Source organism: Castor canadensis, chromosome 7 (assembly GCF_047511655.1).
Source record: "Castor canadensis chromosome 7, mCasCan1.hap1v2, whole genome shotgun sequence".
Classification (NCBI taxonomy): Eukaryota; Metazoa; Chordata; class Mammalia; order Rodentia; family Castoridae; genus Castor; species Castor canadensis.
This window is the reverse complement of record NC_133392.1, coordinates 100,147,963-100,174,771: the sequence shown is the minus strand read 5'-3', so window position 1 is coordinate 100,174,771 and position 26,809 is coordinate 100,147,963. Positions and strand designations below refer to the sequence as shown.

Genomic DNA, 26,809 nt, shown 5'->3' with positions numbered 1-26,809 from the left:
TACTGATTTTTGCATTTGATGAAAAACACAAGTCTTTCTGGTCCTCACGCACAAATCAGCTTTTCGGGAAGTAAGTTCATCCCAATCCTTCAATTCTTTGCCAGGACATAGGTTAATTACAGCACTTCGTCCCTCTTCCTCCGTTTGGTAAATTTAAGCGAGAGCTCCCATTGAGGTCTGGTGAGGTGGGGGTGGCTAATATTAACTTGTGCGCTGCTGTCAGAAAAGGCAGCCGACGTTAGGAAATTGCCCCGACATCCCTCGCGTTTATAGGAGAAAAATGCAATTGAGGAGAACCCAAATTTGCAATCGTTTCTAGTTCCCAAACCATCACACAAGGTTCATTCCTTACAGGCAAGTCTGTCCGCTCCGCTATCCTGCCACCCGGGTTGGGCAAGATCCCTCCTATCTTCCTCTTCTATGCAAATAAGCAAGGAAATAAGATTATGTGTGTGCATATAGTTAAAAAATATATTTCTGTCTAATTGAAGAATATCACATGATTTTGTTACAGGCGATCATGAAATAGAGACTTCAAGATACTCATATTAATTATGTTTCAGAAGTTTTCTCTTTTGTTGTTTAAAGGGGGTACAAATTGAAAATAGAATCGTTTAAAAATCTTACCAAATTCATCTCCATACAGTAAATGATGTGTTGAAATTTATACCATAAAGAAGCTATTTAAACAAACAAACCCTCCAATCCTAATCAAAATTTCGGTATCTGAATACCTTCCCCCGCCCCCGCCAGAATTCGAGGTTGCAGCTGGCCGCTTCTAGGGCTTTAAATTTTGTGTAGGATGAGATGAAAGAGCCACCCTCATTAACGACATACTTTTGTCTTTCTTGTATCCTTGATTTCAAATCTAGTCGCAAATCATAAGCTTTTGTGCTGCTCAGGTGGTCCTTCTTTATCTTAATGAGAAAACTTTTCGCAAATGGAGCGCGAACCACTAGATAGTCAGCCGGGGGGCTGCCAGAGAGCGGTCGGGTTCCTCAGCTACACAGCAGAGATGCGCTTTTCAAAAGAACGAGTATCGGAGACATCCACTTCCCCTTCTCCTTGCTGCAGGGAGATGTAACCTGAATCTTTGTTTAGGTTTGGTTGGGGAGCGAGAATTTAAAAGCCAAGGCAAATACAAAGAGCAGGTTTTTTTTTTTAATCAAGTTAACAGACCATCCCCATTTTTTTTCTTTAATACTGAACCTGGAGTAAGTTGGCTTGTCATGATAAAGATCTTAACATGTAGAGTAGGCGGGTTTTCCTTAAGGAGGTGAGGCTGTTCCTCCAGGAAAAGACTTTCCCACACACATACACCCCCCGCCCTCTGTGTAAGGTTCCACCCTCTGGAAAACAAAACTTTTTTTTTTTGCTTTTCCTGGAGGGACAGACCTCAGTGAAGTTGGGAAAGGAATCTTAAGAACAGTCCGTCAGAGAGCGGTTACGGCCACAGCGGCCTCTGAACTAAGACTCACTTGTAGCATCCCTGCCCCTTTTTGCTGTTAGCTTTTATTAGTGCTTTGGGGCGGGGGAGGGGGGAGATCGGCAGACACGGACAGCTTGTGACCCTCTGGAGTTGGTATGTGATAAGCAGCCCCAGCAGTGCCATGTATTGGAAGAGCGATCAGATGTTTGTGTGTAAACTAGAAGAAAAGGACGTGCCGGAGCTGGCAGTGCCCCGGGAGAAGGTGAGCGAGCAGACGCCTGGCTGGATCAGTTGAATAGCAGTTTCCTTGAAACGCGAGTTGTTTGGGCTCCTAAACGAGGTTCAGAAACTACCTGTAAACGGCCTCGTCTTCAGACCTGACAATTTTTTATTACGTAGTAGCGTTAGTCAGTAATCATTGCCTCCCCTCCCCACAAGCTCACTTAACCTGAGGCATGGAGACTGTAATTTGGGAGACGAAGCCTCGAGCCTAAGGCGCTCTCGGGTCCATGTGAGTCGTGCTTTTGTTCTATTTGTCTTGGTGATCGTGGTGGTCCGGGAGAGTGGGTCGGGAGGACCGGGCGGCTGTGGGGTGGGACCAAAGACTAGGCTCCGAGAGTGCCACTGCGCTCCGAAGCTAGCTAGCCGGAAAGGCGCGTGTCTGGCCAAAGGGAGAGCGGGACAGCCGGGACCCAAGGCGACCTAGCGGTAGATGTGGATCCTTAAAGGCCTCAGAGATCCCAGGGCTGGCCAGAAGGACCATTTTATTTAAATACAGGAAGCAAACCCCAGGGCACAAAGCGAGCCAAGAGGTTCGTTTGAGTAGATGGGGGGAACCTGGCCAAGCTCTCACCTCATTCTGGAGGCAAGACCCGAGGGGTGCGTCGCGTTTTAAGTTTGAAACTCATCTGTGAGAGTCTCAGGAGGGACCCGCACGGTACACTGCTGACTTGTCTTTGCTCGGACGGTGGCTGGTAACACCCTGAGAACTTAGGGTTTTTGGGGACTTGAGCTCTTTGTGTTCGCAAGGACGCGGCCTCAGTGCCAGCTGCGCCGGGTCGCGCATAGCGAGCGCCGCAGAGTCCCTGTGGAGGGTCCGGAAGACCCTCGGGTTTGGACGGTATCTCTCACCTGGTGCTTTCAGGGGAGGAAAGAAAAGAGCAGACGAGGGGTCAGACCTCCGTTCAGACGAATGGGCCGCTCGAGTTCGGCAGACCCATCAGTCTCCAAGCTGGGCTTTCCATACAGGAAGGCAGAAAAGCCCAGAGAAGCCTGCGTTTTATTTTTAGAACAAAACTGAAGCAAAAGCTTGGAAATACTCGAGTAACGTGAGTTGTTGCTTTAAAACATTCAGACCGAGGTTCGGTGAGAGCTTTTTTTTTTTTTAATGGGACAAATTAAATTCAGCTGGATATTTTCCATTATTCGACCCGCTTTTTGCGCTAGCTAAAAATAATCCTTTAGCAGCTCAAATGTTGACTTACTGAGCAATAAGTGGCAATTTACACCTTAAAGAAACGAGTGTAAATCACTCACGGCTCTAATTGCTGTAAGTTTACGAAAGAGCTGCTGGCTCGTTTTAATCTGAAGCATTTTCATTCAAATTGTCATCGGAACAAACACCAGGCTTCTTAAATCCCGCTGTAATTAGCTTTCAAGTGTCCTATTAAACCTCTTCACCTTTCGGGCTATCCTATTCAAAAAGCCGTCTTTTAAAAATATATGTGTGTCTTGCTCTTTTAATTGAGGTTATTAAAGAAATCAAGTTTCTTCCCCCACCTTCTCCTCAATCGTCTTTTCTTCTCTCCCACTCCACCTCCCCCCGCCCTGTACCCCCTTTAGCCCGGTGTTCCCCGCTTGGCGGTGATTGACATCTAGAAAGAAAACGCTTTGTGCGGGGATGATTGTTATTAACTTGTTATCCCCGGCGGGGGGGCAGAGCACCAACGCGCTGGGGTGAGCGCGGGGGACCCGGAGCCCCGGGAGAGCCTCTTCGCGCCGGGCCAGCCCTGGGCGCTCGGGTGGCGGCCGCCAGCGGCCGAGCGAGGCTGCGCGCCCTCCCCGTGCGCAGCGCCCAGGCTCCCGCGCCCGCCGGGACAGTGCACGCGCTGCCCGCGCGCTGGGGGCCTTCATTAGCTCGCCCCGCGCGGAGTCTGCGGGCCGCGTGCACGCTCTCAACTTCTCATCTTATTTGTCTCTCGGTTCCGGTTCCCGCTCCCACCCCGCAGTGCCGGGGGCTCATGTCGGAGGAGTGCGGGCGGACTGCAGCCCTGGCGGCCGGGAGGACTCGGAAAGGCGCCGGGGAAGAAGGACTGGTGAGTGGGGTGGTGGCGCAGGGCAAGGGGCCGCGGTCCCCGAGCTCTTTCCCGGGCCCAACTGGCCCGTCAGGGAGCGGGCGGAAGGCAGGCAAAAGTGGGAAGCTTAGTTGGCGCGTAGCTGGCAGGGCTGTTAGGCTCCCGGGGTCTTCGAGGTCAGGGGTCAGCTGCCCCAGAGGGTGCGTGGCCAGAACGTGGACCTGGGGGAGAGAACAAGAAGCGAGACTTCCTGAAGCTGGGGGTGGGCTGCGGGAAGGAAGGGGAGGCGTTGGGGGCGCCCCCGTGGGTAGGTGGGATGTGAGGGGGAGGAGGGGTCTAGAAACGCCTTGCTTCACTGCTTCCTTCAGGTGAGCCCCGAGGGAGCTGGGGACGAGGACTCGTGCTCCTCCTCGGCCCCTCTGTCTCCGTCGTCCTCGCCCCAGTCCATGGCCTCGGGCTCCGGCTGCCCCCCTGGCAAGTGTGTGTGCAACAGCTGCGGCCTGGAGATCGTGGACAAATACCTTCTCAAGGTAGGATGGGACCGCAGGCGCCGGACCCTAGGAGAGCCGGGTTAGCAGAGCAGCTCTGGGAAAAGAGAAAAGTTGTAACTACCCCATCCCCCCTTGCCCTCTGGTCTTTTTTCACCCAGGTTTTCAACCGAGGTTGCACATTTTCTCAACAAATTATCCCAGTCTAGGGCAACCCATGCAATGGGGTAAAGTGTGATTAGAAATCCTAGGATCTTCCATGTTGTTGCAAAACAGTTTATGAGTGACACATCCTAATGTAGAAATGCCAATTCCCTGGGTGGATGTAGATGAAGGGAAGTGGAAACCCTTAACCATTCTGAAACAGCTGGCTGAGTGTTTTTTACCAAGCCCCAGACTATTACTGACTTAAAACTCTTTGTTCTCTCCAAACTGACTGGTCTGTTCACACCAATAACGCCCATGTTCTTGTCTGCTTAGAAGAGTTCCAGCTCGGATATAGATTAACTGATTCCCTCTTTACACGGTCTTCTTTGTTGAGAGATTAAAAGATCTTTACTGTACTATTTTTAAAGTATAATCACGTTTATTTACAGTTATCTGGAATTTATCCAAAGTAAAAGTTCATAGAAGCATTTAAATAAAAGCCATTTCAATACCTTCCTGCTCTTATTAAGCCCACCCAAAGCTCCTGTTTTGTCCTCTCTGGTGCTTAGATAAAAAAAATGGATATTGATGTAAAGTTAAGCACACACACAAGAGCCTCAGATGAAGTGTTTCAAGTGGTGGTTTGAGAGTTGACTGTCTGTCTTAATTTGGTTTACTTTTCTCTTAAAATACTGTGGGGGAATTTTGGAGCAGAAATTCTGGCAGGCCACAGTTATCCATGTCATTGCAGGCAGAATCATGGTCCCATGTGTCTTAATCCTAATACATTGGGTTTTCAATTTCAATAGCTTTTTAAAACCACCATATAAAATAATGGTTTATCCTATACCGAATTACTTGCAAACCAGTTCACTTTCTATTCCCTTCCCCACCACACTTAAGTTTTCAAAAGGATTAATTATAGAAAGTATAAGTTCAAAAAGTGAATCAATGGGTTTCTTTAAGTTTCTACATCAACATACAAAGCTACTTTGTGAAATGGGAATTTATTCTATACAACCCAGATGCAACCCCAAGCCCCAAAAGATATTTTGTTGATAACATTTAAAAATGATTGAGTTAATCTTAGTTGGTGGTTGATTCTTCAAATTGACAAATAAATATGGCTTTCTCTTTAAATCTGCATTCTTAACATTCCATTTTCAATGTGGCCAAACCTGGGTCTTTTGGATATTTCAAAATCAGTTTGGGGGGATCAAAACTAACTTCTTGGTAGGGTATGATGGTACTCACTTGTAATCCCAGAACTTCGGAGACAGGCAGGAGGACCATGAGTTCAAGGCTAGCCAGGATTAAAAATTGAGAGCCTGTTTGATAAAACAAAAGCTAGCTTCTTATTTTCAGTGAAACTTTCCAGAATTAGTAGAATCTTTAAGAATATTTCTGAAACAGATCTATGAAGACTTGATACTTCATAGCAGAGAAGATGTAGAAAAAAGTATTACGAAATACCTTCTGAAATAAGTTTCTAACATTCATCTTATAAAAATGTATATATTGGATATCTTTATTTTATATTGAGTATCTGTAATCTAAGTGAGTTATAGAAAGCATTCTTTTGTAATAAGACAGGAATCCACCCAGTGAAATTTACATACAATTTTATTCTACTAGTGTGTATTAGTAAATTAAATCAAACTGGTTTGATATGATATGATTATTTAAAAACTGAGTTCTTAACTGTCCCCCTCCACCCCACTTTGAGTACTTTCTTATTTCTTCCAGATAAGTATAAATTCAAACTTGTCATTGGCTAAAAAAGTATTTGAGGGTACAACTATTGAAAGACACCATCTTGTGAGACTAGTAAAAAGGAGTTAGAACAGAAAAGTATAAGAGGAGTGAATCTAATCTCTGTATTTCAGTGTCCTGTTACTTGGGAGTTTTTCTAGTTTGGCCCTAGACCTATGGTTAGGCAGATACTGATTGGATTAATCCTAGCCATTGGGGAAGGTTTAGTTTCCACAACCTTTTATCTTCACTTTACTTTACTCCCTGGCAAAGAAATGGAATATTGAAGGGCTTTATTTTTTTTTCTCTCCAAAGTACACTTTGAGAAAAGGTGGCAAACCAGGCACTAGATTTGGCTTTTCTAGAGAGTTAGAGGCCAGGACTCTGCTCTAAAGCCTCAGTTTAAACAAATAAAACAAAAACTTGGGTATAATTGAAAGAAAGCCCTAACCAATACAATACTACAGGAAGCCTGTACTTAAAAACTGTTATCTGACTGGATACATTTTAGGGAAAAATAAAAGAAAAATGTTTATATTTCCAGGACAGTATTCACCACGACTAATATTTTTTATTCCTGTTTTCTTTGATTTCCTTCTGTTATTTCTTTGTTATTTTGAGTGTTTTGACTATGCAGTTCTCTTAAAGAAAGACCAAAACTTAAAACTTTTAATTTTCAGCAAAAAGGACTGACATTAATGCTTTGGAAAGAGGTAACAACAATAACTAGAAGCCAGTAAAACTTTTTTCCTTCAGCCTCAAAATATCTTTGTACTGCATATCATGGAAAAACATGTTAAGCAGTAGTTACATGTAACCAAATAGAACCACTGAAGAGAAAGTCTTTTTTTACTGAGATAGTGCAGCAATAGTCACATCTCAAAGTAATTTACTTTCTGTTTGTGCTCGTCTTTTACATGAAATTTAATTAAGCATAAACCTCATTCTTGAGTCTCTTTAACAAGAGCAAACTTAAGGAGGCTGCATTGCAGGCCAGCTCGATCTAATACACATCTTCATTCTTGAAAACTGAAGTGGTGCTTATAGGAGGATAGCAACAGTTTAAAGTGAGGTTATGATTTGTTTCCTGAACTGATATTTCTTTTCCTATTTAGAAACTGTAAAGTGCTGTGCTTTATTAAACACTGTGGTATGTCTCCCCACTTGAAGTATGAATAGAAAATAATGCTTTGGTGCCTTTTTACAACCACTTATAATCAGATTTAGTTTTTTTCTTCTATAGCCAAATCATTAAGTAGTACTTTACTACAGTACTTTTGTCCCTTGGCTCTGTTGTTTCTATATAGCCATATAATGTTAGAAGGGAACCCAGAGCTACCATGTCAGCATTTATGTCTACCTTAGCAATTTCTGGTTTGTAAGTAAAAAGGATTGCCTAGTTTCGTTACTAGGCTTGGCCCTAGTCCTGTGTGTAGGCAGGTACGGATTGAATTAGTACTAGCCATCAGGGAAGGTTTATAGTTCCAGAATCTTCTCTCTTCACCTTACTCCCTGGCAAATAAATGAAATATTGAAGGGCCTTTTTTTTTTTTTTGTATCTTGCAAAGCTATTTTCCACTTTCTTTGTTGCTTTCTTTAATGGATGTACAGTTTATATTTAGCCAAAATGTAGGTTGAGAAGGTGTTTGTCTTGACTTCCTTAATTACCAGGTTTCATAAGAATTTGGGTAAGGAAAAAACCAAAAAATCTCTATGTACTTTAAAGAGAACAATATTTTCTCTGTGTTCATAGAGGTTTGATTTAAGAAAGAAAGAAAAAAACTACCTGACTTTTTCAAAGGAATTAACAAACCATAGAAACACAAAATGTGGCATCTACTAGTGTGGTTTTTCTGGTTAGAGTCTAAAAGAAAATACATCCAGATGTACAGTTATATAAATGACACTGTTTGGATGGAAGCAGAGCATGTGTTAAAATATCACAGGGCCAGCCTTTCACTTGCCTCATACACAGAACCAACGAATGCCATTGTGAAGTATGCTGTCAAAATAGCTGCTCACCGTGCTCTCTGCCCCTCACAGGTGAATGACTTATGCTGGCATGTCCGGTGTCTCTCCTGCAGTGTCTGCAGAACCTCCTTAGGAAGGCACACCAGCTGTTACATTAAAGACAAAGACATTTTCTGCAAACTTGATTATTTCAGGTACACTGTGAAACTTTATCTTTGTAGTCACTTCAAGAAATTATTATGCAAAAAATTTGTAATAGGCTTTTTCTCATCTAGTTTGATTTATTAAAAGACCCATTTTTAATAAATGAATTTCAAAATACTTTTGAGGTACAATTTATATTAGAACAAAATAAATGTTTCCCTTTAGAAATTTAGTACACAAATTTTAGGTATTATAAACAGGGACTCTTTTTCTGTCTATAGATACAAAGTATGAAATATAATGATTTACTGTGACAGTGCCCTTTGGGGTAAGTAATAAAATGAAATAAAATCTTTATAGGAAAAAATGAAGATTTTGTTAAATTTTTGCCAATTTGTTATACACCTGTAAGATACCAGGAGTTTGCATACTATGATGAACTGCATTATTCATAAGAATTGACTGTTCCAGTATCATAAACACACAATATCAAGTTATTCTGCCTTACAATCCTGTGTCTTTTGTCTGTTCTTTGCTCTTTAGTTTTTTAGGCTATATTTGTACAAATATTATATGTAACATTTTCTCTCTGTGATCTCTTTATAATTAATAAATGTAAAGTTTCTTCTAGGATCTAAGTCAATTCTGTATGGACAGCTGTCTAGAAATTGAAATTGTTCATAAACAAGACTTAAAAATTTTCCACATTCTTTATTTGCATTTCTAAATGAAAAAAAATGTTCATTGGGAAATTAATACTACAAAATGAGATTTTTAATACTAAATTATGTCATTTATATTCCATTTCAAAAAGTGATTTCAGAGAGTTTAACAAGGATTTAAATAAAATTGTTAGGCAATTTATTTCATAATAATGCCCAGAATCCTTTATTGAATAAAATCACATAATTTTATAATTATCCCAAGTGTGTATTTCTTATTAGTTTACTCTCTGTTTCTTCAACAACAATTACTATTTGCTTCTTCTTTCTCTTAGGATATGCTAGTCTTAAATTTTTTGATAGTAAATTAAAGCTCTTTGAAAGATTAGGTTTTAAAGATTAAAAATTGTGGTAGTTCTTTAGGATTTTTAATACTTCATATTCTGAGATTTATTCAGTGTTTCACGGTAGTTAAAAGAATAGGAATACCACTAAGGAGAGAGAGAGAGAGAGAGAGAGAGAGAGAGAGAGACACACACACACACACACACACACACACATATCTAGGTTGATGTGTACTTGCTGGCCATGAGGGATGATGATTGTGTTAGGAGACATGACAGAGAGTGTCCAGTCACTCAGACTGGAAGAGAAACAAATGTCCCTTTACCTCTGTTAAGACTGACCTGTGTTTAATGTCTAAATAGTTTCTGGGAGTTTTTGATACATTTCCTCCTTCCTGTGCATAGCAGTGCAGTCGCTTTTTCATGAATGGAAAGAAACACGGCTGAGTTTTCCTTCCTTAACCACCTGGGTGAAGAATTTCTGTCCTGTGCATCCTTTGTTAATTTCTAATTTAAAATGTTTTAACATTTATTTAAAGTATTTTCTAATCATCTCAACTTTTTTTGTTGTTTATTTGCTTTGGTTTTGGTGCTGGGGATTGGCCCAGAGCCTGACATCTGCTAAACTCTAATAATGAGCTATACACCCAGCCTTTCAACCTGGTTTTAAGAAGTCAATATTTATATTTTGAGTTAAAATATTTTTGCACTTTTAGGCTTTTATTCTGGAGTTCTGTGTGTGTGTATCTTAAGTCTAGATAAATTTATGGATGCTTTAGTATTTGATGCAATAAAAGGGATATTCAAACTTAAGTCTCATTTATTTTTTAAATCTTATTTAAAAGTTATTTTTGGTGGTACTGGGGTTTGAGCTGAGGACCTTGCCAGTTTGTTGTACCACTTGAGCCATGTTCCTACCACCATTTATTTTAAAAGAAAGTCTTTTAAGTCTTCACAGCAAACAATGAGGTTACATTTTTATACAGATTTGAATTGTGACCCTATCTCAAATCTTGATTGCTTATAATATGAAGTCTTAGAAAAATAATTCCTGTTTCATTTTCAAAATACATAAATACTTAGGTTATTCCAATGAAGTAAGATAACATTAGTTTAATATTAGACTGATAATTATCTGACCAAACATTAAAATGTTTGCCTCCTGCCCTTCTGTTTACTGTAGAAGGTATGGAACGCGCTGCTCTCGATGTGGGAGGCACATCCATTCTACTGACTGGGTCCGGAGGGCCAAGGGGAATGTCTATCACTTGGCGTGCTTTGCCTGCTTTTCTTGCAAAAGGCAGCTTTCCACAGGAGAGGAGTTTGCACTGGTGGAAGAGAAAGTCCTCTGCAGAGTGCATTATGATTGCATGCTGGATAATTTAAAAAGAGAGGTGGAAAATGGTAAATATGCACTTAAAATACTTTGTGAGTCTTTTGGGACAGTGAATATAAGGATAAAAATTATTTTTTCCAGGATCATCTCAATGTATAATTTTATGTAAAGTATAATCGTGGTAACGTTTATTAAGTGCTCTACTGCTAGTGCCGATCTCCATCTGCCTATTTGCTGCGAGAACCATGGTGTACGCATTAGCCTTGTGCTATATTCTCAGCCAGTAGCCTTGAGTTAGGGCTCAGGTTTTCTTTTTGTAAACAATTGATTTGCTCTATTTGCATTCCTAAGAATGAGCCTTAAATGTACACTTCTTACTCTTTTACACTTTTGACTGAATGTATAGTCCTATAAAAGGAATATTGTTTCTGCAGTATTTGTAATGTTTTAAAACTTAAGGGGTTTTATAATGTAGAAGGTACATACAGTTTGACAAGCCAAGAGAAGCAAGAAAAGTATGATTGCACCATTGATAACACCATTTGAGTTGCCAACATGTATGGTATGTTTTTAAAATGCAGGGAATGGAATTAGTGTGGAAGGTGCCCTCCTCACAGAACAAGATGTTAATCATCCAAAACCAGCAAAGAGAGCTCGGACCAGCTTTACAGCCGATCAACTACAGGTAGACATGACAAGGAATTTATGATATTTGAAGCCCACCCTACCAAAAAATACAAACAAAATTAAAAGGGAATCTGCATGTTGCTTAAAGACATTGTTGTGTTTTCTAAAAGATTAGCCTATGATTCTTTTTAAAGCCTAACTTGATAAATGTATTAAAACATACTTATTGCCCTAAAATGTTTATCAGTACTTCCAGCATTGTGATATGCTTCAGGTCTTTTGGTATTAACATCAGAGTGGAGACAAAATATTGATCTGTCCTGACTTCCTGATAACATCAGTCTAATCCAGGTATTTAGAGTAACAGAAATCAAATTATTTTGAGACTCTTATCAGAAAGAGACAGCATTTGGGTTTATGGGACTCTAATGTGTTGGACTTTTAAACAAATTACAATGAGCCTTTTAATAGGTAAAATTGTATGTTTTTTGAGTAGGAAAAAAATTTCTCATGCCTTATCATAAATAGGAATCCAGTAGTTGACTTCAATCAGGTAGTCCCTGTCTTATTTTTAAAAGGGATAGAGAGTAATTCCATAATTTGATGTTAAAGCATAATTATGTCTCCTATCTTCAGCTCAGTTGTTTAAATATAATTGTCACAGGTTTGAATTATACAAATTATAAAGAAAATAATTACTCCTTGCTTTATATTTGAGTCTACACATGTAATGATTCTTTCTGGCATTTTTTTCAAACAATGAAATCACGTTGTCTAAAAGATTAATGTGGCTGAGATATTTGTTTTATGTTAAGGTAAAGTAACATTTATTTTGCACCTATCATGTACTATCATATGTATGCTTTACACATAGTATCAATTTTAGCTCAGACTTTAAATGTTAACAAAGGAAAGAAATGTTTTGAAAAATCACATGGAGTATTCTAAGACCTGCTAGTAGTTAAGATGGATACACTAAAAGTGTTTCAAGAGAGAACTTTTTATTTTAAGAATAATTTGAAGTTAAACCTGGATGTGACATAACTATTCTAAGGAAACTTGGCAATGGAAAACACTCTATCATTAAAATCTAGATCCATTTGAGAAAAGACCTTCATATAGACCATTGTTTTGGATTTCTTAGGCATCAAGTATATATTCAATAAGTAATAAAGATAAGGCATTCGAAGGAATTATCTTTATTTGAACCTTGCTTCCCTGGATGCCTTCTTGGGTTGGAATAGAGATCACAGATGCTCTGAGTTACATTTGAGCACTTGTGGGAGCTTTGGAAAAACATCCAAGTTGCTAAAAATTGTCTGGATTAAAACAGAATCTCTAAGTTATCTGTTTTCAAAAGGGCTGTTCGTATGAAGGGCTGGTTGCCATTTTAATAACTACATAATTGATAACTTTGATATAAAAATTTGTGAAAATCGGAAACCACTGTAGGTAGATGTATAATCTTCTATGGGAAGATAATTATAAATAATAAATAAAAGGGAGATATTTCTGGAGTTCTTTGTGTATTAAGTCCTATATCAGAAATCATAGCTTTTCTTTTTTTTTTTTTGACTCTTTTAACAATTCCTTAATGTAGGTAACCTCTCCAAGAAGTGCAGGAATTCCTCTCAAGGCAGACTTTCAAGGGAATGGTGGAAAAGAGATTCTGACCCTGTTCCCCTGATCTCTGGTCTTTGCATTTGACTTGGCCACGCAGGAAACCCTGAGTGTAACTGTGCCTTAACAAAACTCTACCCAAGGGCAGCAGCAGCTAACAAAAAGGAGAGAATCATAGACAGGCTTCTGATTTTAAATCGTAAATGTTCATAAAATATTTAAGTCATGCATTATTATACAAGAATGTAATCTGAAAAATAAGCTTTTTAAAAATGTATATCAGAATCATAGATTTTAGAAAATGAAAGTGTAAGTAATATGCTTCCAGAGCATGCTCTCATTTATCCAATGCTTGTTAGCGTTTATCTTATTCCAGGGATGGCTGAAACAAATGAGATACAGTCCTCAAGTATTCTTTATAATTTAGGAATCTCGGATAGCTGTAGGTTAAAAACAAAAACTTGACTTATTTACTCTTGCCAGATTCTCTAATAAACCAGGCAGTGTACTTCACTGTCAAATTGTCCCACTTTTCAACAATATTCAGATACTTGAATATACTCATGTATTGCTTCAGATTAGCAAAAAAAATTTAAAATATGTGACCAGTGAATAAGACTATCCATGCAGTACCTACTTTGGACAGAGGAGAGTTAAAATGGGATAAATAATTTCAGAGGATGTGTCCATAAATGTGTTTCTAATATTGTCCCATTTATAAGAATATGTTAAAAGTTCCTGCTAATATTATTGTTTGCTTATTGTACCCAGTGATTATTACTCCTAAACATGCCAAGGCTAGCTCCTACTTTCAGTTTATTTTCAGATCAAATTGGTCAGCTGTTGCTATGGAGACTCTGACATTTCTGTAGACCTCTGATTTTAAAATGACTGCCCACAGACCCTCATTCCCTGACCATGTTAGCAGAACTGGTAAAGGAGCAGAAAGGGTTTCAGCAGCATTAGTGTTTGCAGAATAGTGAAACTAAGAGATTTAAAGGGTCTTTCTTTTTTTCTTCCTTTTTTTTTTTTGATGAGATTAAATAAGGATACTACTAAAAGGAAGATCAAAGACTGTATCTTTAGAATATTCCAATTCTAAGTAATCAATACTGATTAAAGTTTTGCTTTATTTCTTGATAAAAGTGCTTTATTAAATGTAACTTGCTTCCAACATTATACTTGTAAACTTGAAATGCATCTGTGAAAAGCATGCTGCCTTTTAAAAATTATCAATGACTACCTTTCAAGCAAATTCCCAGAAATCTGTTCAACTTTTTCTTTTTGAAAAATTAAAAAAAAAGACATAATTAATTTGCCCATTTGTTCTTCTCTTTGGGATCTTACATGCTCAATTACACACATATAAATACAACTCTATTCACATAGGAAGTAGCACATTTGGAGTAGGAAAAGAAATGATGTGAACAGAGTGAGATTATAGACGTCTAAGCGACTATGCCTATTTTTTTAAACAAGAATCCATTTCATTTACAGTGAGTATATAGATACAGTATAGTTGGATGGGATGCCAGGAACATTTAACACTACAAGTAACTAATCAGAGAGATCTTAACTACAAATATAATTCGTAAACCTCATAAGATTTACTGGGAAAAATTAACCTTTTTCTCAGTGTACTCCAGATATTACTTACTTTGTCAAGTTTCATTCTGTCACAAACTCTTAACTTCATATTATTGACGGGGGGGTTGCTTAACTCTTGGGGAGATGTAGATGAACTGTTCCTCTTGCCCTAAAGGAGCTCATTTTCTGCTAAGAAGAGTAGACTTGCAAATGAATTCTTCAGCTACCTTGTGACAAGTGCTTAGCAGAAGATGGTATTGTATAGGGAGCACAGTAGAGAACACAATTAATTTTGCCTGCTGGGAAGGGCGTAGAGCTGGTGGGGTGGATAGATGGGGTACCTGTGCCCGCAAACAAGCCCAATCATGCCTGAATGCGAGTCTCCTCCTTTGTTCTTTATAATACATGTTTTTTTAAAAGAATCTAAGGCCCTGATATTTTGATATTCCCCAACCTCCTCTTCTGTTTTTACCTTTTTAAAAAATAATTATTAGGATGTCTTATACTTCCAGGAAATTAAGACCAGGATTATTTTTCATGTATCACTATCTCATATCACTTGGTGTAGAGTGGGTTCAATCCAGAGGTTCACATCAGAATCACCTGTGAGCTTTTAAAATATGTAGACATTTAGACCCTGGTAAATACTTCTCCTCCCCCACTCCCAACTTTTATTTTCATTTATTTATTTTTTGTAGTATTAGGGTTTGAACTCAGGCCCCATGCTTGCTAGGCAGGTGTTCTACCACATCTCTATCCTTTTTTTTTTTTTTTTCTCTTAGTTGTTTTTTTAGATAGGGTCTCATGCCCGGGGTTGGCCTTAGAGCATGATCTTCCTGCATAGGTCTCTCATAACTAGGAGTGTAGGCATGAACCACTTGCTCAGCTTGTTGTTTGAGAAGGGATGCTTACTTTTTGCCCAGACTGGCTGTGAACCATGGTCCTCCCAATCTCTGCCTCCTGTGCAGCCTGAATTGTAGGCATGCATCACCACACCCAGACCCTACCCTGATAAATTCATGTTCAGTAGACTTATGGATGTTTCTTTTTAAGATCTCAGATATCCTCTTGCACAGAGCAAGTGCCCCCACCCACCCATGATCCAGTCATTACAATTAAGTGAAATCCATTTCCAGCTGTGTACTGTTTGTAGCTCAATGAAAATTATATTGGGGCATTGAACCTTAGTTCATATCATATGGGGATACATACGATACGATTTTTATATTTCATTGTTTTCTATGCTGCAACGTTCAACAAAATGGAAAAAATAGTAAATGAGATGCATATTGGTATTTTATGCATATCATTTGTGGGTTCTAAGAAAAAAAGAGTTTACTTCTAACAGCATAGTGGAAAGTCAAGGTTTTATGATGAAGTCAGTTATTTTTTAAAAGATTTCAGGGCTGGAAGTGTGGTTCAAGTGGCAGAGCACCTGACTAGCTATTGTGAAGGTCTAAGTTCAAACACCAGTACTGCCAAAAAAAAATTTTCAGCATAAGAGCTTGTGTGTAAATTTGCAAAGTACGCTTTCTTTTTCATGTGCTCTCCATGTTGGTTTTCAAGTAATAAAACACAAGTATCACATTTCCTTGTGCATGCCTTATCTCTCAATCACAAAAATGCAAAAGGTTGAGCTGCATATTTTTTAACTTATTTATCACCTACGTTTTTTAAAAAACAGGTTATGCAAGCACAATTTGCTCAGGACAACAACCCAGATGCACAGACCCTCCAGAAACTGGCAGAAAGGACAGGCTTGAGCAGACGTGTGATACAGGTGATTATCTTAAAGTCAACCAAGAGATACAAAGAGTTCTAATTCTAAGACCTTATGAGTTGTTCACTGCTCTTTTATGAAGAAATCTCAAATCATCAGTTTCCTGTTTAGGTCTCTTCACCCTGTGAAGGTCTTTTTTTTTTTTTTTTGATGCTGGGGATGGATCCCAGGCTCTTGTACCTACTAGGAAAGCACATTACCATTGAGCGACATCCTTAGCTCCTACATTAATTTTCTTAAGCCCAACAATTAGCCTGTCTAGGCTAGGCTACCATTTGTCAAATGTTTCTGTGTATATCTTAATTCAGTACTCATAGCAACCCTAATGTCCTCCAGTTAAGAAATTCAACTGCAGTTCCAGGCTAAAATCCCTTTCTGAGGTCAGTGTTGCCTTTTCTATGAGTGTATGTGTGCATGTGTGTGTAGAGGATGTTGATGGCTTTTGCTAAAAACCCAGGAAGAGAAAGTGGGTAAACAAAGCTAGGGAGGGATGAGTTAGAGAAAACTTAGTATAATGTACAACTTATGTTTAGATATTATGGAAGATGAAATACTTGGAGTTTAAGTTATAGGGCCTGTGAATACAGATTTTTCTCTTGAGCAAAAGGACATGATACATAATTTTAAGAAGAAAGGGCTGGTGACCATATATGAGAAGAATTAGAGTCAGAAGAAGGCTAGGTAGAGATAATTTGGTTGGAATGCCCAGAAAAGTAGTGATTTTTTTTTTTAAAGAGACTTCTCTAAAGCAGCAGGCCTAGTATTAATTTGACACACATTTTCTTAACTGTACATGGATGGTAAGGACTGGGTGCTAGAGAAATGAAAAAGGAATTTGGCAACTACAGTGGAGATGCAGAGAGAAGTCAAAGATGACTCTTAAATTAAAAGTCAAAGTATCCTAAGGTATGGTGCCCTTGGCAGGGATTTTTAACGTCAAAGGAAAGCTTGATTGGCTGTTGGGAGGGAGATGAAGTCCTCCCCCAACTTTTTTTTTTTAAGTGGTGCTAATCACAGTGATGATGGCAATGGGTGTGTAAACAGGTATTTGAAAGGTTGGATATGACTCAAGCAAAGTGATTTAATGTTCTGAAGTTGAGTGAGATCTTTTAGAAAGAGATTGTAGAATATAAAAAGCGAAGGGTGGACTGTAGAGGTGTTGTTTGAACAGGAGATAATAACAGCCAGAATCAAGGAAGGATACTGGTGGAGAAGCAGCAGAGCCCTTTGAAGTGGGATGGATTCAAGAAGAGGAAGACCAGCTGCATCAAGAGGGGAAGGGGACTAGGGAAGAGTGGAGAGGCTGGTAGACATGAACCAGTTGGGGCTGTAATACATATATTCATGGAAACAACACAAGGAATCTCCCTGTGTAGCTATTTTTATCTCAAACTAGCAAAAATGCCATGTTTCTCTAATTATGTTTTTTCTTCTATAAAATCAGAGATGAGGAGGGCAGAACAGGTTCTGTCTGGGGTAGGGGTGGGGAGGCCTGACACCGGTGGGAGAGAGGAGATGAAGGGAAAGGGTAGGAGGGTGACTATGGTACAAATAATGTATACACATGTATGTAAATACAAAAATGACTCTTGAAACTGCTCCAGGAATTAGGGGAGGGGGATGCAGCTGGGAAGGACCTAAGAGTATGTCAGATTCTCCAGTCTGGGTTCCCAGTGTTTTTGGTTGACTGCAATGTGGTGAGGCTCTCTTGAGAAGCAAGTCTGTGTTTTTCAGATGTTCAGAGTATTGTGTTTATTTTAGAGTGGCAGATTTTAAAAAGGGACTAACAGGGGACCAATCCAAAGAGTTCTGCCTTTAAGGACAAGCTAACACATTTGTCAAAGATCCTAGAAATCATGTTATAATATTAAAAGCAACAGGGAATAAGAAGGTCAGGAAATGGTAAGGAAGGGAACATTATATACCAAGTAAGTATCTTTAAAAATGTGTAAAAGGCTGACCTGCAAAAGAATGTATGAAGAAACACTGGTATATATTCATAATGAACTTTCTTAGTGTAATAGGCCACACATATGGCATGACCATTATTGAAGGTAGTGAGTCTCCTGAACCTCGAAGTGAAATTTCTTTTGTGGCTAGTTCAGGCTCTCTGGTCTGAGGATTCCTTCTAATCTAAGGCTTTGTACATCTGATGGCTGCAAGGAAATCAGATTCACAACTGCTGTGCTTCAGACTATTTTAGTTGGAAGCAAAGGAGAATAGAAGGTCTGCTTACAGCATTTCTTACCATTTGAAGGAGTAAGGATCTAAAACAGAAATCTGTCCTGTAATGTTCAGGTATTTATTTAGGTCACCAATAGTATGTGTAAGTTAGCTTTAACTTGATCTCAAGCACTAAACCTCGGAGAATATACTTTTGAATTTTGGCTTTTTATACGTGAAGATTGAATGTTAAATATTTTGATAAGATGAAGGAATACTAATATGCAAATGTATATATTATATATGTATATACATATGTATATATAATTTAAATATACAGCCTTTCACATTATTGTTTTCCTTTTTTCCCAGTATTGTTGTGCTGAGAGAGGGTACCTTGTGGCATTTACAAAGGTTCTTACAATGTATTAACTGTATCATACTTCAGTTCACCCCTTCCACCTTTCTCCTTTATCTCCCTTCTCCCATTCATGAAATAGTTACAACAGGTATCACTATTGTAATTACATGCAGGTGTGCACATTTTTTTTTTGCACTGTATTCACCCTCCTACTCCTTCTCCCACCTCGTACTTCGTCCCACTGGTCCCAACCCTTCTCCCTGGCCAAGACCTGTTCTGCCTTCCTGTTCTCCAATTTTGCAGAAGCCTTCACATTATTTTGAAGAATTAATTAGTTACTGTGATCTCAAACAGTAATCATAATTTTTCTCTCAGCCTTCTTCCTCATGTTGGGCACAACACTTTAGAAATTTTAAAGAAAAATTTTGATTACCAGACCTCCGTTGTAATATGCACACTACGTCACCCAAAGATTAGGTGGCAATAGTGGAATGACACGTGGAGACTCTAAACTTTACTAGGTACAGGTCTGCTCAGGAAGGCATTCATAACAAAGCAGATTGTCACTATGCTAAAGTGAAAGAATTAAGACGATGATTTTACTTTTCTTTAATATTCTGCATCCAGATGTAATAATTATTCATGTACCCTTTCAGATAAATGAATTATGAGCTGTATATCTTACAGGAACAGAATTTAAACCTTTCTAGTTCTGTACCTAGTATATTAGGACTACCCTTCCAAACTAAGGTCTGGAGAGCTGGGAGTGGTGGTGCACACCTATGTAATCCCAGCACTCTGGAGGTTGAGGCAGGAGGATAATCGAAGGCCAGCGTAGGATATGGAGTGAGACCCCGTCTGAAAACAAAAACAAAACCCCCAAACACAAACACACAAAAACCAGTAGACAAACAAAAAACTGATTATCAGTTTATTGGTGTATATATTGAGCATAGCTTAATTTGTTTAGTTTCTAGTTTTTCATGACCATAAAACTGCTGTCATGAACAACACTGTGTATCTGCCTTTCATGCTTATTTAATAGTTTTCTTAGGATAAATTTCTAGACATGAGAAATCAAAAATGGAATATTTAGGATCTTTACAAAAACTATCTACCAGAAAGTTCATACCAATTTATTCTGCCAGGAGTTACATGGAGAAGTAGCTATGAGAATCCTACATTCTCATAGAATGTGAACAGTCTTTTTACATCCTTGGCAATTTGGTAGTCAAAAAAGAAAATCTAATAGCTTTTGTTTCTACTTATTTTATTGTTAATAAACTAGAACATGTCTGGTTATTTTTTGATTTTTACAAATTGCATGTTGTCAGCCTACTTTGTAATTTTTTTCCTCCATCTAACTGACTTTTATGAATTCTGTTTATCATGTTAAACCTCCATAGTTCATCAATTTCCTTCCAATTTATATTTTTCTCATAGAACTTTCATGTTTTTACGTATTCAAAACTCTTAATCTTTTGATAATTTTGGCCTTTGTCATGCTTACCTATCTAAAAAGTGTATCAACATTGTTCTTTTTTGTCTCCTTAAATATTCATGGTATCAATTATTTAACCTAAACTTTAATTTTTTTGGATTGGTTCCATGTGAGGGTAGAGGCTCTATTTCTTTCCATTTTAATCACTTTTCCCTAAAGCCATGCTTTCCCAATTTAAAATTTCATCTTTTTTTTTTCATATTTGAAAATAAATTCTTATATTTGGCTTTTTGTCTGGGCTTTCTAAGGGATTTATTTTAAGCATTAGTTTTCTTTTTTTCTTTTGCAGTATCCATGGCCTGCTTTTTGTAGTTCATAATTTATAACTCAAAAAATTTTAAATATGTTGGTGAGAGAAAATTTTAGCTCATTAGAGGTTTGCAGAGCAGAAGGAGGAAATTGTAAATAGGTGAGGAAAGTCAGAAGGATTCGTTTTTGAATTCTGACAAGGGTAGCATTCTTGTCAAAAGCTTTTTTCTGACATATGGAATTCTCAGCTACGTTTCGTTCTGCAAGTGACATGGCACTTTGTTTTTCCAAATGCACTCGGCTTAATTACTTGTAGATGATCTTTACTGGAAGCTACTTGAATCAGTAGTTAGGGTAGATATTCTGCTTTTTATGTCACACAGTCTTCATACTTATTTCCAAAGTCTGAGATTTGTTTTTGTTCCAATGAGAAGATAATAATTGGGATGTTTTTCTTGTTCATTTTTACAACTGAGTAGAGTCCATGCAATGTATAATTTATTGGAGACAAAAAGACACTGAACAAACTGTGGGAACCATATAGTGCAAGTCTATTAGGTTATATGTAGTCAGTCCTCTGGTGTGTGCTACTCCTGGGAATGAACAGCAGGTGGCAGCACTTCCCCCGCTTCCAGTGGAGAATATTTCAGTATGTCTTTTTGTGTGGGTGAGGCAGGCTGGTGACAGTACTGGAGAGTTTGGGTGTGGTCTCCATACAGGTATCTTGCAGTCTCATCCTGTGGAGAATTAGGGGAAGCCTGTGACTTCTCATTCCTTTTCCTTGATGTATGCCTAAGTCCTGTCCTGGAAATATGTTTTAGGCACTACCTTTAACAAAACTCCATAACCCGTTAAATTATTAGTTTTATTCTTTTAGCTTTAATCCCTTGATTTTATACTTTTCCAACCCTTTATTTTTGAGGCGCAGTAGAGTGTGTGTCTTTGAAATCAGGTTAACTTTTCCTATAAATTCTTTGCAACTTCCTTCTGGTCCGCATTCATCAGCTCTGATTCCCTTTTGCCACGAAGTGCCTACCCAACACCCCTGAATAGAGATGATGTATGCCCCTGACTGCTCCCTGGCCTGCTCCCCTGATGTCAAAATTTTCTATCCTAATTCCCTTCAAGTTTTTATCCCTTGCCTTACCATTCTTCTCATGACACAGTTGTGTGGTATGGTGGCAATTGATTGAGTGTTCTACTGCTTGAGCTACATCCCCAACCCATGATAAAGCATTTTAGTATCATATTAACATGTTTTAAGTTTTATTTCATAGCAGGGAATTCAAACACAGGTGGATTGTTTACTGGACGCATTCTGGCTTGTCCAGCTGCACTTACCCTGACCTAGAAGTAAAACCTCAATTTCCCTAAATTTGCTTCATTTCTGTGATAGAGCTGACAACAGGATGGTTAGCTCTTTACATCTGGTGAGCTCTTTCACCAGTTGGTTGTGTTTGTATTTAATTCTACTTAAATATTATTAGTTGTTTCTTGTTATATACCAGACATTAACATGCTTCTTAAGGAATAGTTTATGTATTCTCTAAGAGAAATTGAACTCAGCAGGTTAAAATGTGAAGAAGTAAGTTCAGCAGATGTCTAAGAATACATTTAGTAGTATTTTAAAGTTCTGATTAAAGGGGCTTTTTCTGTTTTCCTTTGCTCCCAAATGCCAGTAGTAAAATCAAAGACACTTCTCTGGAATTCTTGAGCCTTTTTTTCCCACCTTCTTTTTTCTCTTCTTTTCTTCTTTTTTCTCTCCTCTCTCCTTTTTTCATTTTTTGGAAGATACTGGTTTAATATAGAATAGTTTTTAAAGTAAATCACCAGAGAACTATTATCTGAAGAAAAAAAGAGCATTGTTATTTGGGCTAAACCATTTTTCTTCTGTCTACAAAACTGTTTAAAAAGCTTATTCTCTGTCTGGTAATTGAGGTTGCATTCATTTTAAGCTCAGTCGGTAATGTGCTTGGAAGCTGATGTGTGACCCAGTTACCATGCTCTTCTCCCCTCAGGTGTGGTTTCAGAATTGTAGAGCCCGCCACAAGAAACACGTCAGTCCTAATCACTCCTCCTCTGCCCCCGTCACAGCAGTCCCACCCTCCAGGCTGTCTCCACCCATGTTGGAAGAAATGGCTTATTCTGCCTACGTGCCCCAAGATGGGACAATGTTAACTGCGCTGCATAGTTATATGGATGGTAGGTACCCCAACATCTAACAGCTGTCTCCCAAGCAATCAGTAACTGGTAACTTCTAATAATAGATTATTGATAAGATTCACATTTCTAAATATTACCTCAGTAGTAGTTGAACATATTGTAGGGAATATAGTAGAGAGCAAAATTATCCAAATATTCTTATTTCTGTGGTCACATTTCAGTGAATAAGTTTAACACCCACTTTACAACTAAAACACAAATATTAGTAATGATGCCCCTTAGTGCTTGATTTTTTGTTAACAAAATTTTGGGTTTTTTCCCCTGGTAAATACTTAAATAATTTATTTTCTTATGGTCAGAGAAAGTATTCACATTTAGATCTTTAAATTGGAGTTTACTAAGTTTTGTTAAATGAGTTTTTATTGAAACAAATCATATATACAGAAAAGTACACACATAGCATACAATATGATGAATTAGTAGTTTACATAATTATAAATACTACTCAGATGAAGGGGTACAGGGTAATTAGCACCTCAGAAGTCTCTATCATGTCTCCTCCCAATTATTCTTTTCTTCCAAAGTAACATATCCCTGAATTCTCAAACCATCCCTTAGTTTTGCCTTTTTTTAGTTTTATATAAATTGAAACATGGAGAATGTATTCTCCTGTGTCTCACTCTTCAATTACATTGTTCGTGAGACTAATCTGTATTGTTGCAAAAGTCCATGGTTTGTTTATCTTTGTATAGAATTCCATTGTGGGAGTCTTATAATAATTTATCCATTTTATGGTTGATAGACATTTGTGCTTCTTCCAGTTCGGATATTTATAAAAATGCTGCTATGGACTTTATCGTGTGTGTCTTTTGGTGCACATTAATTCATGCATCTAATTGGTATATACCTGGAGTGGAACATAAGGTCATAGGCTGTGCAGATGCTCAACTGTGTGCAGTTCTGCCAAATAGTTTTACACAGTGCTTAAACCAATTTATACTTTGACCAGCAGGATATGAGAGTTCAAGGTGCACCACTTCCTCATCAACACTTAATATGGTATAGCTCACTAATTTTAGCCATCTCATTATTTTTATTTGCTTTTTTTTCATGATGAGGTTGAGCAGTTTTTCTCCTTAGACATTCGTATATTCTCTTGTGAGGATCCTGACCGGGTCTTTTTGGTTGTTGATCTATTGATTCATCTTTTTAAATTAATTTTTATTTCTTGATATAATCTGCATATAAAGCTTTTTGATAATTGTATCTTCAACTCAGTGACTTGCCTTTTTAAACTTTTTAATGGAATGTTTGGTTGAGCACAAGTTGCTAATTTTAATGTCATTTATTTCATCAGGTTTTTTTTTTTTTCCTTCATGGTTTGTGTGTGTGTGTGTGTGTGTGTGTGTGTGTGTGTGTGTGAGATTTGTTTAAAAAGTTCCGACTCAAAGATATTTTAGGGTTTTTTTGTTTAATAACCATGCACATCTTTTGCCATATTTATTCCTAAGTGTTTCTTTTTTCCTTGGCTTTTCTTTTTGTGTCTAGTTTTTAAATATTTTAAATTATAATGTGCCTTGGTGTGTGCTTCTTGAAGATATTGTTTTATGTCTTTCATTATGAGAACTTCCCAGATTTTTCTCTTTAAAAATTGTTTTTGCCCCATTAAAAATTTCACATATTTCCAGCTTTTTGACCTTACATGCTTTAGAGTAAATATTTCTTCTAACCTATCTTCTAGTTTGCTAATTCTCTTTATAGCTAATAACCTATAAAATTCTTAATTTCTGTTGTGTTTTCCAGTTTGAGAATTTCCATTTTGATGCTGATACCATTATTTTGTCACTTTATTTCTTATTTAAATTGCTATATTATAGTTATACTAAAGTTCATATTTGGCCTTTAATATCTCGATCTATTTTGGGAGTATTCTATTGTTCTTGTTTTTTCCTCTTTGTTTTCAGTCAAGTCGTATCTTATTTGCCTTATTTTTTATTTCATTTCAGATGTTGGGTATGAAAAGCTAAAAATAATTTGAGGCTCTGGATGATATCTTCCATCAGAGACAATTAGTTTTACCTGTGGCACAGAGTTGGGCTAGGGAGAGATCATCTTAATCCAGCCAGTCCTCATAAGGCTGGTATATTTATTTCTGTTTCACTACTCCTTGAATTTAACCCTTTGGGATCCCAAATGAAGGCCTAGGATTTTTATTGGTAGTGTCTTTGTTTGCTTGGTTTTTTGTTTTGCTTTGTTTTTAACTAGCATTTTTCTATTTTAATGGACCCTGATCTTTGATTTTTTCTGACCCCTACCACCCAGCCAAAGACTGACTTCTGAATGCTCTGCTATACTTCTCAGTGTGAGATATCCCTTTTATGTTAAAATTGTTACTATCTTTGTGTGTGTGTGTGTGTATGAGGGGGAAGCAGTCTCATTTTCTTTCCCTCCTCTCTGGACTTGCCTTTGCAATTTCTTACTACTTGGGTATCTTTCAAATGCCTTGCAACAGATTTTTTTTTAAATGTCCAGCTTAACTAGTTTGAGAGAGGATTGGTTTGAAGCAACACAGGTATTGCTGAAAATAGAGCTTCACTTTAAGTTTTGGTTACATAAGAAGAATCTATACCATTGTTGTCATATACTTATACTACCACTAAAATTGAGTGTGTTCATATGAAAGACTACAGTGTTGCTTGCATGTTTAGGGAGGAGGTAGTCAAGCATTAATAAAGGGAACTTGGAGGGGGTTCGTTCTATCCAGACATTTGCATGTGAAAACTACATCTCTACAGACATCTCTGCAGACAAAGCTCTCCTGTGTTTTTTCAGTTGCAGGGTGTGAAGTGCAGTGAATGGGGTATGGATGGAGTACATTAAAGTAGCAAAAGCTGTAGCCCCAAATAAAGATTTGGGAGCAAAATGATAATTGAATTTTTATTTAATAGTATACTCACTGTGCTGAATGAGTTAATGCTTCTGCTGAGGTCAGTGGAGTGAGGGTAGCTTGGTGCCCTCAATTGAGTGGTGAAAACACATTGCCTTGAGTTGTTCTTGTTTGTTTTTAAATCATCTTATTCACCCTAAAAAACTGACCCACAAATTTCTTTCTATTTTGTAGCTCATTCACCAACAACTCTTGGACTCCAGCCCTTGTTACCCCATTCAATGACACAACTGCCAATAAGTCATACCTAATTCTTTTTTTTCAGGGATAGAAATGATTGAGGATATAAACTTGTCATTTATTCTATATAAAATACCATTGAAAAGATATTAATGTTAATTTTTTATTTAACACCCAAAGCATTTCCAACATCTCTTTGCTGCCCAGGTATGTATCAGTAGTTGGCCTGCAAGACACTTTTATTGATTCTTCATTTTTTTGGTAAAACTTATGTTTACAAGAAGAAAACAAATCAAAACTTTTTTGTATTGTCTGGAAATAGTACACTCTAGTGTATATCTGTTAATTTATTTGTCATCAAAAGAGCACTTTGCCTAAAAGAAAGGACTGACAAGTGTGCAAAATGTTTACAATCTTTTGTGAAATTGTAGTTTATCATTAGTTTGTATCTGTAAGTTATTGTTATAAATATTATCTGTATTTTTTGTTATATACAACTTTATACTTTGAAGCTTGTATCTGTGAATTTGCAACTGAGAATTATTTTGCCAATGTTTTCTGAATGAATTGAATAAAGCTTCTGTTGTAGCATGCCATGCAAACACATTATTGTGTTTGTGGTTGATGAATTATGGCTGTAAATAACACTATAGTTTATTAAGCCTACCATTCTTAAGTTTATTAAACATTTTCCATTCTTGTGAATGTTTCAACCGATTTGTCTTTTTTATGCATTTTTAGCTGTAAATTGCCTTTAATCTCTTTAAAATCAAACTGTTCTTAATTTTAAAAAGTCATTTTGTTTTGAGCTGTGTTGTAAGTACATTTTAATAGGAAGTGTATTTGTGGATGACTGCACTTACTCAACAAAAGAACAAATGACAACATCTTATTTGGCAAATAATCTCTTAAGCAAGCTAATAAAGTTAGTGTGAAAAAAGGCAGAACATTTTTAAATGCCTCTGGGGTATCCCAATCTAGAAATGATATGTAGGCTATAAGAATATATTTCTTTAGAGACAAAAAAATAAAGCTCAAAGTATTTGGAGTTTCTAGAGCAAGGA

The 26,809-nt window shown here is 37.7% G+C and overlaps 1 protein-coding gene across 3 annotated transcripts; it reads left to right on the top strand.

Annotated features, from left to right (window-relative positions):
* The first annotated feature begins 1,394 nt into the window (after positions 1-1,394).
* On the top strand, positions 1,395-26,458 carry Lhx8 (LIM homeobox 8). Of its 3 annotated transcripts, none has more exons than XM_020155692.2 (9): positions 1,395-1,691; positions 3,658-3,744; positions 4,092-4,253; positions 8,154-8,275; positions 10,415-10,635; positions 11,149-11,252; positions 16,086-16,181; positions 22,474-22,657; positions 25,740-26,458. In XM_020155692.2, exons 1-9 carry the CDS (start codon positions 1,611-1,613, stop codon positions 25,814-25,816), a joined length of 1,134 nt encoding a protein of 377 aa, XP_020011281.1. In that variant the 5' UTR covers positions 1,395-1,610; the 3' UTR covers positions 25,817-26,458. The 3 variants fall into 3 exon arrangements, with proteins under 3 accessions (XP_020011281.1, XP_020011282.1, XP_073935847.1); XM_020155693.2 differs by lacking the exon at positions 1,395-1,691 and adding an exon at positions 1,718-1,940; XM_074079746.1 differs by lacking the exon at positions 1,395-1,691 and adding an exon at positions 2,459-2,757.
* Positions 26,459-26,809: the final 351 nt, after the last annotated feature.